We start from the raw sequence: 16,781 nt of genomic DNA on the forward strand, positions 1-16,781 counted from the left end.
ATACTGTATGTTCCCAATGCACATTTCTCCTCCTCATTCTTTATTACAGACTGGTTAGGATGCAATGGATAGAATCATTATTCAGTCTAAAAATGGTGAATTTGCACATACTGTATCTTGTCATAGTCTTCAAAAAAAGAGTGCTGTTGTGATAAATGCAGTTAATGAATGAATGAAGCTAATGTTGTGACAGGGGAAGAACTTTTGTGCGCCTGCGCATTTCACAGGCCAGGAAGCATGCTATCAGTCATGTGACAAAAACAAACCTCTCCCGACGGTCAGGTCAGATACTGTAAGATGTGCTACTTCTGTTGATACTTTCAAAATAAAATAACGACTCGCAAGGTGCAATTATGAAAATGAATGAAGCCAGAAGAAAGAAAGAAAGAAAGAAAGAAAGAAAGTGGATGCAAGAAATTACAACTATTTTTAAAAGTCAATTCCCCAGCATTGCTAAGGTAACTTTATCAAATGAAGGAGCTATTTTGTATTGGCTTTCAGTCTGTGACCATCTAATGTTTGCTTTTTCGCCAAACATTTTAATATAAATGTTCTCGTTATATTTCATGCTTTATATCTGCCATAACATTAACAGAATTGCGGTGTTTCTTATCAAGACAAGTTACAGCTATAGCTTTGTTATGGAAGTTCACCTGACTGTTTTCCGCTGGCTAACTGTAGCTAACTTAACACTGTTAGCATGGTGAAAGTTCAGCGCGCACGCTGAACGCAGGGTCGTTGGCTTCTGTAGTTAGACAAGCATGGCTCCCCTGAAGTTCTGTGCCAATATTTCCTGGCTGTTCACGGAGCTTCCAGACTTCAGTCAGCGAATATACGCGGCTGCCTCGGCTGGATTTCGGGCTGTGGAGGCAGCCTGGCTGTACGATACCGACCTGCAGGAGCTTCAGAGGGCCAGAGAGGCTACAGGGGTGGAGGTGGTCCTCATCAACACCCCGCCGGGTAAACACCAGCATGGGTCTCACTCTGAGGTTCAGTCGGCAGCTGTTTATTTCACCCAGACACCACTGATTCTGAAATGATAGGAATAATTAGTGTAATGATAAGATTTGTCTGTGTGTGTGTGTGTGTGTGTGTGTGTGTGTCTGTGTCTGTCTGTCTGTCTGACTGTCTCTGTGTGTGTGTGTGTGTGTGTGTGTGTGTGTGTGTGTGTGTGTGTGTGTTGCAGGAGATGTGAAAGCAGGTGATCTTGGTCTTGGAGCTGTTCCTGGAAGAGAAGGAGAGTTCAGACAGGGTCTGGAATTGGCTTTGAAGTATGCAAGAGCTTTGGGCTGCAAAAGGTGAAGCATCAGAAGAATAAAGAGTGGAGAAGTTTTGTATTGTTTTCTGTCAGACCCTCACCCTGAACATTCAGGTGTGCAGAATAATGATGAGAGTGTGCATGCTAAAGGAAAGGCCAAGCAAGTTTAATTCAGTGTGCTTTAGATGAGATAAAGAAGACAGCTGTGATGTTTTAAAAGATATATAGAAAATAAACAGAAGAAATCAAAAATGTATATAGTTATGTAAAATACACGAATCAATAGCCCCAGACAGGATTTAGTAAATGGCAGTGACCAGTAGAAAAGTTTGAAATGTCCAGTGTGCAGGATTAGTGACATCTAACAGTGAGGTTGCAGATCATCTCAAAACTCGAGACAAATGTGCAGGGCACTCCCAAGAGCCAGTGTTTGGTTCGTCAGCTCTGGGCTACTGCAGAAACATGGTGTGTAACACAGCAGACATGTCGAAATAAATGTACCCGTATGAGTACTGTCTCTTTGTATTGGTTTGCCCTTTTATGGACATAATGCACAAAATTAGATATCCCTACAGTTCAGACCCATGCAGTTTTTTTTTTTTTAAACAAGGAATCATCAAATGTCATTTTTGGCCATTTTTAACAGCCCTAGTGGTGAATGTTGGCAGGTTAGTGCCACAGATGGTGAGAGCAGGACTTTTCAGCAGCATTGTTTTGAGCTTCGTGAAGCTTTTATCTGCTGGATCAGTCCACTGGAGTTCAGCCTGAGCGTTCGTTTGAAGCAGCTGTCCAGAGCCAACGTTCTGAACGCGGTGGATTGTTGGCTGATGGAAGGGGATGCCTCTTCATTTACCTCCTTGGTGTAGCTCACTTTGCTGTGTAGCTCATCATTGATTCTTATCTTAATCAGATCCAGGCTGAGTAGAGGCGATCCAGCTTTGACTATGTAGAAGGAGGCTGGAACTTTGCTGGATTGATTTGCAATAGCAGCTGCTGCTGTTTGACAGCCACTGACAGGAGACTCACCTTAAGCCTATGTGAATAGTTTCACTTAAGGTTCTGTGAGTGGCAGTTTGCTGAATGCTGTCTGTAAATTGTCTCTGGTCGGATAGATACAGAAGCTCCAGTATCTAGGATTAGCTCAAGGACCTGGGTTTTTCCCTCTGACGCTTCAATGTTGATTTAACAGGTTGTCTTGTAAAAAGCTGCTGCCACAAGCTCAACATTGTCAACACAGAGCACAGCTAACTCTGGAGCTACTTCTCTCACTTCACTCATGGCTCATTTGCATACCTCGGCAAGATATTAGTTTGTAATGCAGTTATTACATTTCAGTTTGCACCTGGGTAGTCTTTAGCATTAGTCAAGTGTGTTTTAGATCCACATCTGAAACAGTGGCATTGCTCCTGGTTAAAATTTGCTTGATTGTGATGGTGCTTGAGACGGTTGTGCTCCTCTTGTCCCCCTGAAAACATGTGTTTGGAACATCAACAGCTTTTACTGGGGTGATCTGGGCCGTGCTGGCATGCAAATGTCAGGGCTTCATCCAGTGTGAGATTTTCCTCCAGTAGTAACTTGTCTTTGACAGTGGTGAGATAAGCATTAGCAATTAGATGATCAGCTCCTTTTGCATGCGTCCAGAAGCACACAGCACAGCGCAAAGCTGCCACACACTGGGCTGTGGTTTCATAAGCTGTTTGAAGCCGCTGTCAGAATGTGTGCCTGCATGCTAACACATGCTATAGGGACAGAGTGCTTTTCAAGCGCAGCCATTGGCAGCTCAAATGTTGTACTTTGTTCTGCCAGAGTTTAGAACAGCCGTTGTCTGGGCCCAAGGAATGTAGTAAACCTGAATGTCACCTAGCATCTGACCATGCATCTCCTCAAACATTTAGCACTAGCATGCAGTGGATTTTCAACATTATGAGTAAAGAGCGATGGACTCAGTACTGGAGCACTCATCCTCCACCTCCAGAGCTGCTAACACTGATAGCGTACATGTTTTTTCTGCACTCTCTACCAGCCACACTCTGATTCCTTCCACATCATTCTGTGTATTTAAACACAGCTTGTTGGTACTGAAAGTTTTCCACAATGGTTGCAACGATCAGCGAAAACAGTGTTTTGTGATAGTGAAGCAGTCCTTATGTAACAGTCCATATTGTTCTGAAATAAAATGCAGGTTTTCACTTATTTTCCATGATTTTATCAGGATCCACCTGATGGCAGGGAGGATTCCTGTGGGCTCACACAGAACGGCAGTTGCCAAGGAGATGGAAGCCATCTTTGTGCAGAACCTAATCTATGCTGCTGATATCCTCTCAAAGGTGACTGACCGTTTCTGTCCAACATAACTGCAAGTCTCAGGGGTATGAATGTACTGAAGCTCGAGTTTTTTCCGAAATGATGATGCTGCAAAGATTAAGAAGGATGCACATAAGATTAAAACAAATGGAAGATATTTAAATAGAATTTAACTGACATTTACAGGAATTTAATATATTACAAGACAAATACTATACAATATACTGCATGAATGAGAAGCAGAAGTCTGAAAGTCTGCAATCTGAAAGTCAGAAAAACTGGCCGATGTCCATGCTGGGTGCTGTGAGCGCATACTGTAGTGTCATTGGCCTGCGAGCACAGAGGCCATGCTGTCTGCTGAGGACAGGTGTGTCAGGCAACAGGTGAAGTATTATGTGATGCCCTGGAAATACCAGAGTTGAATTTGACCTTAACCTTTAAAAATCACACAGTGACAAGTGAGCTAAGCAACATAAAAGGTGGGTGAAGTTATTTTGCATTCAAAAAAGTATGTAAATAGCATTTGTGTGCGTTTATCTCTCACTACAGCCCTGACCACCCTGAATGTGGTTCCTTATATAAAAGTGATTCTCTCAATGGAGCACAACTATCACCTTGACTCCCAGTGCGAATCTGAATGTTGTGAAATGTCAGGACATTTCTGTCTTTCTTCCTCATAGGAAGGAATCACCGGTTTGATTGAACCAATTAATACCAGGATTACAGATCCCAGGTATTTTCTGGACTCTCCTCATCACGGTAAGACACTGTGTCACTTCACCAGCACGCACAAAAATACACTGATTTGTTACTGCTGTTGTCAAAGTCAGTCAGAAAAGGCAAATGCAACAAAACTGTTGGTGTCTGGAAGTAATCAAATCTCGTCTGAATTTGTTTTTGCACAAAAAAAAAAAAATTCTTCAGTGAAACTGTGAAATACCTGTGGAAAAGGAAGCCATGGCTTAATTTAAATGAAGTCGTTTTTATTCATGTCAGAGTGGCTGAGGTTTGATTTGAGCACCAGGAGCTGTCTGCGGTCTCATGCAGAAACAGCAGAATTAAGCTCAGTATCACTTTACACTCCTCTCTGCTCATGGGAGATATCAAATAATAGATGAGGGGTGAAGGCCAGTGTTTCTGAAGAATCATTTTATTGGGCATTTTAAATTAGCTTTACAGTTATATTGTTACATCTAGAGTACGTTTCTGCAAAATCCCCACATTTTAATGCATCCCAGATTTCAGGCTGGTGGAGGGCAAGATTAGGCCCCCCGGCTGATGTTTTTGACTCTGAACATAAACCATCCAGTAGACAAAATTATGAATATGCAATGAAAGTCTAAACTTGCCTGACATGTAGGATTTTCTGTAAGACAACATGTTAAAATATTTGCAGTCACCAGTGGTGCATGAAAAGCTGGCCAGTCACAATTCATTTTGCCACCACTCACAGATTTTGTAAGAAGGTAATTGATGGAAGTGCATGGCACATTCCTTACATGATCACAGAGTGACGTGTGTCTCGTTGTAATAGTGTCCTCAGCAGATATGATGCTGTACAGTACAGTACTGTGCAGTACACCAGTGTTTGATAAAGATGTGTCTTATTTCTTCCACTTCTCTGGAGGAAACACTCCTGTCTGCCATGCAGAATGTCTGGCTTCCTGCCATCAGTTTTTTCTCAACTGATCTACATTTTGTACGTTTTTATAGCGGCTGCAATACTGGAGAAGGTTGGAAAGCCAAATATCAAGCTGCAAATGGTGGGTGTTTTCAAAATGTGTTTTAACTTGCTAATAAAGGAACAAAACAAATATGATGAAGCTCTTGCCTTGACAGATGTCTGATCTGTTTCAGGACATTTTTCACTGGCAAATAATGGATGGAAACCTGACACAAAACATGCACAAGTATTTCCCCGTGATTGGTGAGTAAGATGTGAGGAAAACAGTGGAAAATTAGACTGTGGAACTACACTTAATATGACCTACAAGTAGACTGTCAGACAGATGGATACAGAGTGGCAGAATGATTAGATGGTAGGAAGAGGTTGGGGAGGTACTCTGTTGGTGTGGGGAGAGAACATATGTTGATATGCTATATGTGTGCAGGTATACTGCTGTATATCATCTTGACAGTGTGTATGTTTAAAGGTTAGAAGAGCCTATGTTGAGAATGCATAGTAGTTGAAGTGGTTGAACTGGTTTGAATTAGAGAAGCTGAAGTGGCAAAACATGGACGCCTGTGAAAGTAATATGTGTTTGCTTCTGCTGTTGACTGTGGGTGGGCAGCCATGTTCAGGTTGAGAACTGGAGTGAGGGGGAGAGCAAGACAGAGAGAGAGACAGACAGACAGAGAGAGACAGACAGAAATGCAATCACAGTAACAGTGACAGTGGATGTAATAACAGTAGTAGCAGTTGCAGTGGATGTCAGGCAGGGCCATTGCAGGAGACGCAGCTGTAATCCACAATCCAGATTCAGCCACCATCCATGTGAACCTGTGAGACGACAAAGCACAGAGACTCCGGGGAAGAAGCTTAATCTATATGCCTCACTGTGTGGAAGACACTGGGATTATTTTTTTTAAGTGTAAGGCAACATCAGGCTTGACTTAAACATTGCTTTCCTAACTTTGTAAAACAACATGAAACAAATACATACTTAGATATCAATTTACTGGATAATTTTTTATTATTAAAGTAATAAACAATTACACACCAGCAACACGCTAAAAAAAATCAAGTGTAAACCTTTTAAATGCAGCAACAAATCAATCAGGAATGAATTGACCTCTTACCATTCCAGTAAAACACCTATCAAAGACGAAGCCAAAGCAAACTGACAGCTGTTCTTGAACTGTTTTTTGTAGTACATGCATGGTTTTGGTCTCTTTTGACAGGTAGCACTCTGAGCTTTTAACTTTATGGTACAGGGATTTAAAAGTCCAGTAAAATCAACACAACTTCATCAAATAAGAACAAAATGTAAACATGCCAGGGAGCCCTGGCGTCCTCTGACCATCGTTAGGTGCTGTTGGATTGTGGCTTGTGACCTTTAAGTTCCTGTTTGATATATTGAAGTGTTGTTAAAAAAAGAAAAAATTTACCAGTAATGTTAGCATACAATTTGTGCTATAGCACAAGCCTGCAGTTGTTATAATCCAAAGATAAACACTGAAGCTCCACAGTACTTAGCGAATATAGTATTAGCCTCCTCGGCTAACAGCCAGCAATGCAGTGACACTATCAACTCCATGATGCGTCTCGAGCCATTTTCCATATGGAGGAAGCCTCAGTGGCTGCATTCCCATGTAACCACAGGGTCACTCCTCCTCTGGAGCTGTCATGGCAAACATTTGAGTCAAGCATACAGGACAGAGCCACAGTTTTAGACGTACACATGCATCTACCAGAGAGTCCAGTGTCAAGGTGTTTGCATTTCTTTCCACACAAGGGTCTGACGGACTGGAGAAAGATCTCATACTGGTGATTTCAACTTTTGCATCCAAATCCAGGGCTGTGTTCTCGCTAACAGTTATTAAAAATATGACTTCAGTTTTGTGGTCTTGCACAAGCAGCTGGCCTAAGAGACTTTTCTGTGTGTGAGAGAGAGTGAATACAATTCCACGTTCAGTAAAACAGGTCTTTCCTCCCCGAGACCTGGTCGCACCACCAAACCGTGTGGTCTTGCGACTGGGACTTCCACTGTGTTAGGAATGTGCCTGACACACACACACACACACACACACATACATACACATACATACAGTGAAGACCAGTAGGTGAAAGGAAGGATGTGTGCATGCCTCTGTAGCTCATATTAATAGTTTGTCCCATGTGCACTATTTACAGTACACATTTGCCAGATTGTGGAAGGGAGCTTTTTTTTTTTTTTTTTTTTTTTAGATACTAAGCAGATACAAGCTAACCACGTTATCTAGTTGAGCTAGGTGCAGTCATTGTAATTAGTGTACTGATGCGGTCACAACTAAGCTGTTAACTTTAACAACAAATCTAATAACGGAAGATAAACTTTGCATGGCAACAAACACCAATAACTGCAATCAATCTGAGGTAAATGTAGGTGTTAAAATGTTCAAAATGCATTCATTTCATCACCTTAACCAGCGAGCATGGAGATCAGTGCTGGAACTGTCTGTTCCATTCCAACAGAAGCCTCTGAGAGGGTCACTGCTTTCTTTTTCTACAACTCTGGATCGGTCTATCGATCGACCCCATTGTCACAGCTATCACAGCTGTTTTTCACTGAAAACAACTGGCTGCTGCTGGAGGAAACATGGTTGATGAGAGCCGTGAGACTGAATCAAAACAGTGAAGTCGTGAGCCATGGAATCAAGACACTGAACTGAAAGAGGCTAAATTGGTTTGCAGAGCAGAAGGGATCTGCAAAGATAATTCTCTCTGGGTTCATCACGCTGGATGATTCTTTTCGTATCACACATTTAACCATTTAAATCGAGTCTTTTGGTCTTTCTCAGGTCATGTACAGATCTCTCAGGTTCCAGGCAGGAACGAGCCCAGCAGTGCTGGAGAGCTCAACTACAGCTACCTGTTCAACACTCTGGAAAACCTCGGCTACCAGGGATTCATAGGCTGTGAATACAAGCCACAAGGTCAGTGCTCTTTGTGTCAGACTATTTCTGGAACCCATTAAGAAAAAAATACATGTTGATAATCGTCTCTGTCCACTTCAGGCTCCACAGAAGAAGGTCTGCATTGGTTCAAAGATTATGGCACACACAGCAAGTGATGAGCACAGGCATCCAATCACATCAAGTGTTCTGCTTGATGGCAGGCTTGTTATACTTGTTTTGCTTGTTTTGCCTGATTAACATCTTTTTCTTTTCACTTCCATAATTCCATATATACAATCTTAACAAGGACTTTGTTGCACATGTTGTTGGGAGAGACGAGTGGGTTGTTTGATTGGATCCCATGAAGTTATTTTCATTCAGGCTAACGTGATCTCAGCCACGTAAAACGATGCTGTTAATTCTCATCCACTGAAGGCTCAGACTGTTCATGACAAAGTCTTTACTGATAGAAAAACAGACAGTGGAACTCACGTATGATTACATAGTTAAACTTAACCATAAAATTATACATTTTTTTCTGTATTTCTGCCTCGACCACTGCTCAGTATGAATCATTGTATGACATCAGAGCAGGCTACAACATACAGGACTCTTCCAGGAAGGTGTTGGGAAGTGTTGAGCAAAGCATGAATTGCTTGTTTTGAGAGACCTGAGTGCTCTCTTTGGCTGACTGAGGTGAGAAGTCTTAGTAGTCTCATTAAAGGCCCTGTCCACCATTATTAAACCCTCATCGATGATTTAAGTGATTTTGTTTGATTAGAGCTCTTCCCAGGACTGCGTGAGAGTGTACAGACTGTGCTTGATTGACATCTCTTCTCTCTACTCAAACACATATAGATTAATTGACAGTAATGTCCTGCCCCCCTCTTCCTGTGCGCATTTTGCCATGTAACACACAGTTGATTCATAATCACTATGCTGTTTGTTCACTTTTTTTTTCCAAATCTAAGACGTTACATCACCATTAAGACAAACAGTAAGTGAACATATCACAATTCAAAGGCACTGCAGTTCATACATCAGTAAACAAATGCAAATTCACACTCCCACAACACTCGGCGCTAATTCTGGACAGTAGTATGTTCAGTCTGTTGTTCAACTCAAGCTGTTCAGCACTAAAACAAGCCCACAAGCACTTCACATCATCAGTCTGTTATTTACAGCTGAGGTATCACATAAGCCTTGTTTCTGTGACTTTCCTGGTCTTTTAATACTCTTTCAACAGGGAAATAACGTACTGTGAATCACACTGAGCTGACAACAGTGTGACCCCAACTGACCTTTTTCACTTTCAAAGTCATAGTCTTCAACTGATGCTGACTCAAGTGACATCACTTGAGGACGTTTATCAGACTTAACACAGCTCCCTCTGGAGACACTAAAGTTTTTATCCAACTTTCACATGGATACAGTAGTACTCTGCAAGTTATTGGAGTTTTCCGACTCAAATTTAACTGAATTTAATTGTTATAATCCCAGTATGTAGAATAAATTTGCAGTTTTCCAATGACTGTACTGTACTGTACGTTTTAGTGTTCAGATGAGCAGTGGTTCTGGTTGGGTCTTTGTTGTTGTTCATTTCTTGACACTTTTCTTTCATTTATAGTCTCCTCTGCTTTCAATTGATTGATTTCATCCTGTTGTAGAACCTATTTTACTATGTATAGATAAGAAACTTTTTACTGTAAAAATAAATTTTGATAATTCTACTAAAAGCTGTCAATCATTTCCTAAATTTGTTTTTATTAATCAGAATTTCCTTATTGTTGATTTTCTGGCATGTGTGTATAAAAGAAAGTGGAAAAAAATTCCTCAAGTGGATAAGTGTAGTCATTCCTCTGATTGTGTTGTGTTCTGGCTCGCTGTGCTCTGCTTTTGATACAATGCTGATGTTACTGCTTTTGCAGGATTTGATTGGCTGTATCAAAATAAGGTCTCCGTCCAGAGAATTGACAGTACTCTGCTGTATTAATACAATACTTGGGGATATCATCGTGAACCAAAGAATGTTAATTTCTTTCTTGGTTTGTTTTTCTCCTCCAAAGAAACACAGGACAAGTGAATTACTGAGCAGATATGTACGCTGTAGCAGACAGAAAGCTTTTTCAGGTGATCTTTTAGGAACTGAAAAATCCAAACTGTCAAATTAGCAGTGAAAAGAAGCTAACTCAGTTATCCATGTATGATCAACAGGGCCTTATTTATCTTACCTCTATCTTGAATTCATCTCAAATTCCCACATAACATTCTTGTTATTGTACTTTTGTTCATGTAAAAATAAATCAACACATTTTCATTCAACCTACTGCTTTATTTAGCATTTTACATACTGTATAAAGTGTTCTGTATATACATCATATACATTATACAGTTAGTTAGAGACAGTGCAGTGTTTATATTACAGCATCAAAATACTAAGGGCTAACTTGATACAGTTCACATTTTGCATGATGAATATCCAGTGTTTAACATTCAGACTGAATTCTCTTAGCAGTGAGAATGCTGCTTTGCTCAACATTCCTTCATTTTACATCCCCAGAGAAGCTTAAACATGGATTTGGTTTCCTTCCACTGACCACGTGTACAAATCTAAGGCTGCTGAGCATGTCATTAATGAAGGTACTGCAATATCAAGCCTTCATGTCGGTTGGGATGTCACAGTCTTGTATCAGGCTGGCGTCTGCCTCTTGTAAACTGAGGTATATTACCAGCCGCAATGTTTCAGAAGACATAAGTCAAACTCATCACCCTGAACATTTTGGAAACACTTGGCGCTGATGACATGTGGCATGCTATTATGCAAATCATCACAGTTAATATGACCCATTTTCCGTCTCATGAAAGGCAATTTCTGTCACATTCTCCAAACCGACTTAGGCACTTTCACTGCATAACATCAGGAGGATGTGTTTCCAAATATCCTGGAAGCAAAGCTGATGGAATGACAACAGCATCACTTCACAGGTTTGGGAATTAAAAAAAAAAAAAAAAAAAAGGACAAGACAGAAAGGCACTTCAGGGCACCAGATATGGCAGTGGGAGTAACAGGTTTGACACTTTTGAAAATTGAACATAAAATCTTTCCACTCTGCACACTGATATGGTATGAAGAGCTAGCAAAATGCTACAAGAAGGCACAAGATCCAAGGTAACTCAGACCTGTTAATGAAGCTGTGGACTATGAAACTTGTGCATTTATATAACCAGAGGTGTTCATCTTATGACTGATTTGCGTTGTACCTCAGCATGAGTCATCGGATTGCGGAAATCCAAACTGCTGCTGTATATTCAGGGTGATGAGAAAGAAATAAAGCAGTGTCTTCTTCACTGGTAAAATGCTTCCTTAACCATCAGGTCATCAGAATATGCGTCAGAGCACAGTACTCCAGGACCTTCTTCTAGGTCCTGATCCACCAGCCTGAAAGCATTTTGCTTATGTGACACTAGAGAGATGAACAAATCTCGTCTACCTTCCACTTTAACTGCTCAGAATGGTCAAAGTCGATCAGTGAGAGGCTCTGTGCTAAAGGTCTTCAGACAGACCTGATCCCTGAAAACCACGAGGACCCTACCAACAAGATGTCCAAATCAAACTGCTACAAGTCTACAGTCTGTGCAAAATTTTGATTTTGGTTTAATAACACAATTGAACACAGCAAATTACTGTCCTCATCATGGGACACTCAACCTGTTACTTAACCTGTGTTAAAGGTTTCCCCAGGAACTGCTTAGTGGAGGTGGTGGGAAATGCTGACCCCCTGACTTAAGTGTTTACCTCTACTCTGTGTTAGCCCAACAATGCTGAGCTTAGGATGTGATGGATCAGTCTATTGCTGAGCTGTACGGACAGATCCTCATCCATTCCATCAGTGCAGTCAGGACATCATGGTCAAAGCAAGCAAGCAATTGTCTCACTTATTAAACAGTCTTCACTGTCTGAAGCCGGACAGACACTGTGTGGATGAAGCCCAGGTTTCATTTCTGGTCACCCAAGACTAGGTTTAGAACTGGGCCGAATTTCTGTCCACATCGGTTGTCTTTCAGTTTGAGCAGACATTGCCTGATTAAGCGCCTGAACTGTTAGCGATCTGGCTCTTCAATGATTGGTTTGATTTCTGGAAGGTCAGAAGTTTTGGATGGCGGTCTGCAGTTTGAGCAGTTCCAAAGTCTGACTTCCCACCTGGCTACTATCCAGAGAAACCCAACAGTATAAACTGTTGTGAACTTGAGTTTTACAGGAGAAGTATGTTACATGTTACGGCTAACAGACACCCTGTTGTATCTTTCAGCTCTGACTTTGTATTTTTCCTTTTTTTCTTTTTGGATTCGTCAACTGACAAAACCGACTGGGGGGTTCTGTGCTAATGTTCACATGGTGTCCGGTTAGTCAATCCATACAGTGTGAACATGAAAGTGCAGAAGGGCCAGATTAATGGAGATTTTTCCCCCAAGTTAGCCTGGCTCAGAGAGAAAAATGACACAGTGTCGAGAGCAACATTAAACTTTCCGGTGCTTGTGATATACTTGCTTTTCAACAAAACGTACACATAGACATGCAGCTGCCATGTGAGTAGTACTGTTCATGCTGCAGCGGAACACTGCGCGATTTAAAAAGTGATCCACCATCAAGCTGATCAGGGTGGGACCATCACTGGCCAACACTGGAACATTTTCACATATTCCAACTTAACATTAAACATATGGAACTGAACATGATGACACATATATACTGCTGCCATCCTTCATGGGTTTAATTCCATCTTGAGGACATGTAGTGTTAGTTCCTGCACACAGCCAATGCTCTGAAGCCATACAGGATATATGGGGTGGTCAGAATGCACACATGAATGCCCAGTTAAAAGCAAGTATGTCAGAGTAATACTGAACCAGCTAATAGCGGTTTTCTATGCATCAGTTAGAAGCCATTTAGTTTTTAATCAGATTTTTCTCTGACTGGCTTGGGGCTGGGTGGGCTAACTGATGCAAGAAGGCTTCACCAGCTGAACAAATTTAAAAAAAAAAAAAAAAAGACTGAGAGCAACACACAGGTTTGAGGCTGTTGAATCTCCAGTCTTTTCTTTCAGGTGTCAATTCTGTGACCTGTAAAAACATCTGGTAAATGTGTTCCTGTTTCCTCTCCTTTTACTTCCTGTGTCCATGTCTCGATGGTGGTCACACAGACAGGAGTTGAGGTAAGCCCAGCACTGATCAGCTCTATAATAGTCCTGTCCAGAGGTTGTAGCAGGCGGTGTTTATGACAGACTCCAGGTGATGATACATGGACACCAGCTGAGGAGGAGGGCTGCTGCTTGCCTGTGGCTGTGATGGCAGCGGTTCCCGAAACACAACCTTGAGACTCTGTTGGAGGAAGGACACAAAAAAGGAACATTGCTGAGATGTTTGCACGACTACAGTATTACACTAATGACCATATCAGTATAATAACTCACTGTTTTTCCAGCTTGGGTGTCCAGAAAGACCAAAACAAAGCAGTCAGTGAACTTCTGGTTCAGAACAGCCTGAAACAAGATCACAGGCATGGATATAGACTAGATGGACATTTTTTAAAAGTGAAGCTGTCTACTTACAAGGATTCATCCTGTACATCGGTGACAATGAAAAGGGCAAATGTTGAAATGTTGATAGTTACTTGACATGGACCAAACGAAGTGTGCAGAGACGCTGGCTTAGAGGCATTTCTTCCCCTAAGCTCATATTTGAAAGAATTCTGTTATTCAAAACTACAAGGTTCCTCAACACAGACATGATGGAGTCTCCTGGATAATCAAAGTGCTGTACTGTAAGGTTGTGTTTCAACAAGTGGTTATATACAAAATATTTATAGGGTAAGTTGTGATATACTATATTTTTATCATTGTCAACAAATCCCGTGTGAACCAACCTTGAATGAGCCACACTGTTTCACTGGGAGAAATCAGTTGGTTTGCAAGTTTTACCTCCTTGAAAATTGTAAAATAGAGTAGCTGAAAAAAAAACACATGCAGATTTGATGTTCACTGTGATGGAAAGAGTGTTAATGGATGTTCAGTTTGTATGGAAACCAACAGCTGCCTGTAAAGCAAAAAAGGACATTCAGATTCCTAAAGCACAACAGTGCAGTGATGTGAAGTCTGAGTGATTTGATTGGCACAAAATACTACCCTACCCATGAGTCTCAGTGGTAGCTGCTACGGAGGGACTCCAGCCAGAGCTATTAAATCAGAGTTGTAGTGTAAACAGAAAGCCTTGTTGTAGTCGTCAGGAACAAACACCACACCACTGTGGATTGATCCAGAATGGATCAGTAAACACTCATTGCACAAGAGCCTTTGAGGCAGTTAAAAAAAAAAAAAAAAAGATGCAGCTAATAAAATGCAGAGCAGGAAAAGGACAGAGGTGAGAGGTCAGGCTGAGGTCACAGTCTGTCAGTCTCAAGAAATCAGACAGTTTGTTTCATCTCCAGATTTCTCATTTACAGATTGAATGAGTAGTCTCAGAAGTTCTGAAGAATCCCATAATTATCCACCTCAAGATAAAAATAATCCCTCTTGAATCTTTTTTTTACATTGAAACACTGAGCTCTCTCTCTCTCTCTCACACACACACACACACACACACACACACACACACGCACGCACACACGCGCGCACACACACACACACGCACACACACACACACACACACACACACACACACACACACACACACACACACACACACACACACCGGACTATTATTTCAATATAATGACTGTGACTGACCGTGTAGTAACTCATGCAGAACCCAGAGAAATGCTGAGGCTTAACACACCTCCAATAAAAACAAACCTCTAAAATCCAGAAAACACCAGTTAAGAGTCTTTTCTGACGGTTCATTTGCTCTCATACACAAAGAAAACGGAAACAAAGAGCTTCTTCTCACCAGATACTGGATGCCATTGTCATCAAAGTGTCTGCAACTCTGAGGGAAGCGGTTCAGGAGGACTTTGATCAGGCTCTGGTACCAGGCTGGACTCATGGTCAGGAAACAGTCCTGCAGCAACACATCACACTCAGACTTGACTCGGGACAGTCAATACGTGTCACTTACTTGACATGAAAAACAGTGACTGTATCCCACATCTGAAGCTGTGCAGCACCTGTGCGGCACCTTATACACCTGTGCAGCAGGTCAGAGCTGAAGTGACAGATGGCGGTTTAGCTGATCATTTCACTGTTCAGACTAGCTAAGTGTAGCTAACATGAAGGTTTAGAGGAGAAGAACCAAGGTTCTTGCTCCATCAGACCTCTTTATAGAGATGTCACCATGTCCCCACATCTCAGCAATATCTAATGTTTCAGAACCAATAGCCAAAACAATGTAAATAAGATACAGGTTGAAATACACCAAACCCTTAAACCCTTATATTATTTCTTACCAGACCTCAATATGTGCACCCAGAAGTTACTTTTGAGTTCTGACCCATGTGAAATGAAAAGCTTCAGTGGGAATCTTACCAGTTGTGGGTCGATCTCCCCCACGGAGCGGCTCTGCACAGCCTCCAGCAACTCCTCCAGCTCGCTGAACGACAGCTTGGTAAGCTTCAGTTTGTCCAGGGCCAGGTGTTCTCCATGGAACAGCCTCCTCCACAGGTTGTCCCTGCGGCAGTGACCCATGGCCTGCTCCACACTGGCCTGGATCTGTCTGCGGGCTGACGCCACCTCGTTGTTAAGCAGAGGGAACAGTGGGGACGGGTAAAGCAGCCCCTGAGCCTCTGGTCCACCCCCTGCCAGAGGGTAAAACTCATTGCCATCACTTGGGGACAAGGCGACTGCAGCTTCAGACGAAGTTTCCTCCCAGAGGTCCTGCTCTGCACTACGTGACCCGCAGGCCTCCCCTCGATCTGGGGGGAGCCGGCCTCCCAGTTCAGCAGGATCACGGTGAATCTGAGGAAGCTTCTTGAAACGGCGCATGTCAGCAGTGAGGCGGGGGAAGAGCTCCCTCTGACTGGTCATGATCACATAGAACCGCAACCTACAAATAAGAGTATGTGGAAAACAATGTAAAATAGCCTCTTCCCAGATTTCATGTTGTGAGAGTCACAGTATTACAGTAGTGCTGTGCTCTGGTCTCCCCACTGAGTATTATTATTACTCAGTATTTTACTCTTTAAGTCTTCTTTAATCTGTTCTCTTTACCTCAACAAATGCCTCTCCCCATCTGACTGTTCCTCAAATGGAGCGGCATTATGGCACACGACCAGGGACACGTCAAAGTCATCGTGGTGGTGCAGGCCCTCCAGATCCTTGTAAGAGCCCGAACTAAAGCAAGACGAAAGAAACAGTTTAGATGAAGCAGCTTCTGTCAGGAGAATATAATCATTCTGTGATGCTGATGTATTTTTACCTGTTCCACAGAGCCACTAGTGCGTACTCATGCAGGTCAGGCGTCCCTTTCTTGTTGTCAGTGGTGACTGCAGTCTTGGACATGCGAAGTGGCTTCATGCCGTAGGTGCTGGCATGGTCAGTGATGTAGTTGTACAGCTGGTGAGCTGTTATCATCCCCGTGGAGATGGAGAAGCTCCCTGATGAGCCCAAGGATCAGAGACTGTCACAAAAATAAT

The 16,781-nt window shown here is 42.2% G+C and overlaps 2 protein-coding genes across 6 annotated transcripts in view; one reads left to right on the forward strand and one right to left on the reverse strand.

The window, feature by feature from the left end:
* The first annotated feature begins 452 nt into the window (after positions 1–452).
* On the forward strand, positions 453–10,478 carry hyi (hydroxypyruvate isomerase). The gene is made up of 8 exons (XM_076723382.1): positions 453–960; positions 1,187–1,298; positions 3,471–3,585; positions 4,243–4,321; positions 5,276–5,325; positions 5,420–5,489; positions 8,063–8,197; positions 8,279–10,478. The coding sequence occupies exons 1-8, from the start codon at positions 762–764 to the stop codon at positions 8,332–8,334; spliced, it is 816 nt and encodes a 271-aa protein (XP_076579497.1). The 5' UTR covers positions 453–761; the 3' UTR covers positions 8,335–10,478.
* The window catches only part of szt2 (SZT2 subunit of KICSTOR complex), a 115,480-nt gene continuing 109,168 nt past the window's right edge, over positions 10,470–16,781 (reverse strand). For all 5 annotated transcript variants that reach the window (XM_076723362.1, XM_076723354.1, XM_076723346.1 and 2 more), the window contains 6 exons: positions 16,565–16,742; positions 16,357–16,479; positions 15,676–16,192; positions 15,101–15,211; positions 13,630–13,698; positions 10,470–13,537 (listed from right to left, as the gene is read on the reverse strand). In XM_076723362.1, coding sequence (XP_076579477.1) covers positions 13,394–13,537; positions 13,630–13,698; positions 15,101–15,211; positions 15,676–16,192; positions 16,357–16,479; positions 16,565–16,742 — 1,142 coding nt within the window. In that variant the 3' untranslated portion in view covers positions 10,470–13,393. The remainder of the gene's footprint in view (positions 13,538–13,629; positions 13,699–15,100; positions 15,212–15,675; positions 16,193–16,356; positions 16,480–16,564; positions 16,743–16,781) is intronic.

This window comes from Chaetodon auriga, chromosome 3 (genome assembly GCF_051107435.1).
Source record: "Chaetodon auriga isolate fChaAug3 chromosome 3, fChaAug3.hap1, whole genome shotgun sequence".
Classification (NCBI taxonomy): domain Eukaryota; kingdom Metazoa; phylum Chordata; class Actinopteri; order Chaetodontiformes; family Chaetodontidae; genus Chaetodon; species Chaetodon auriga.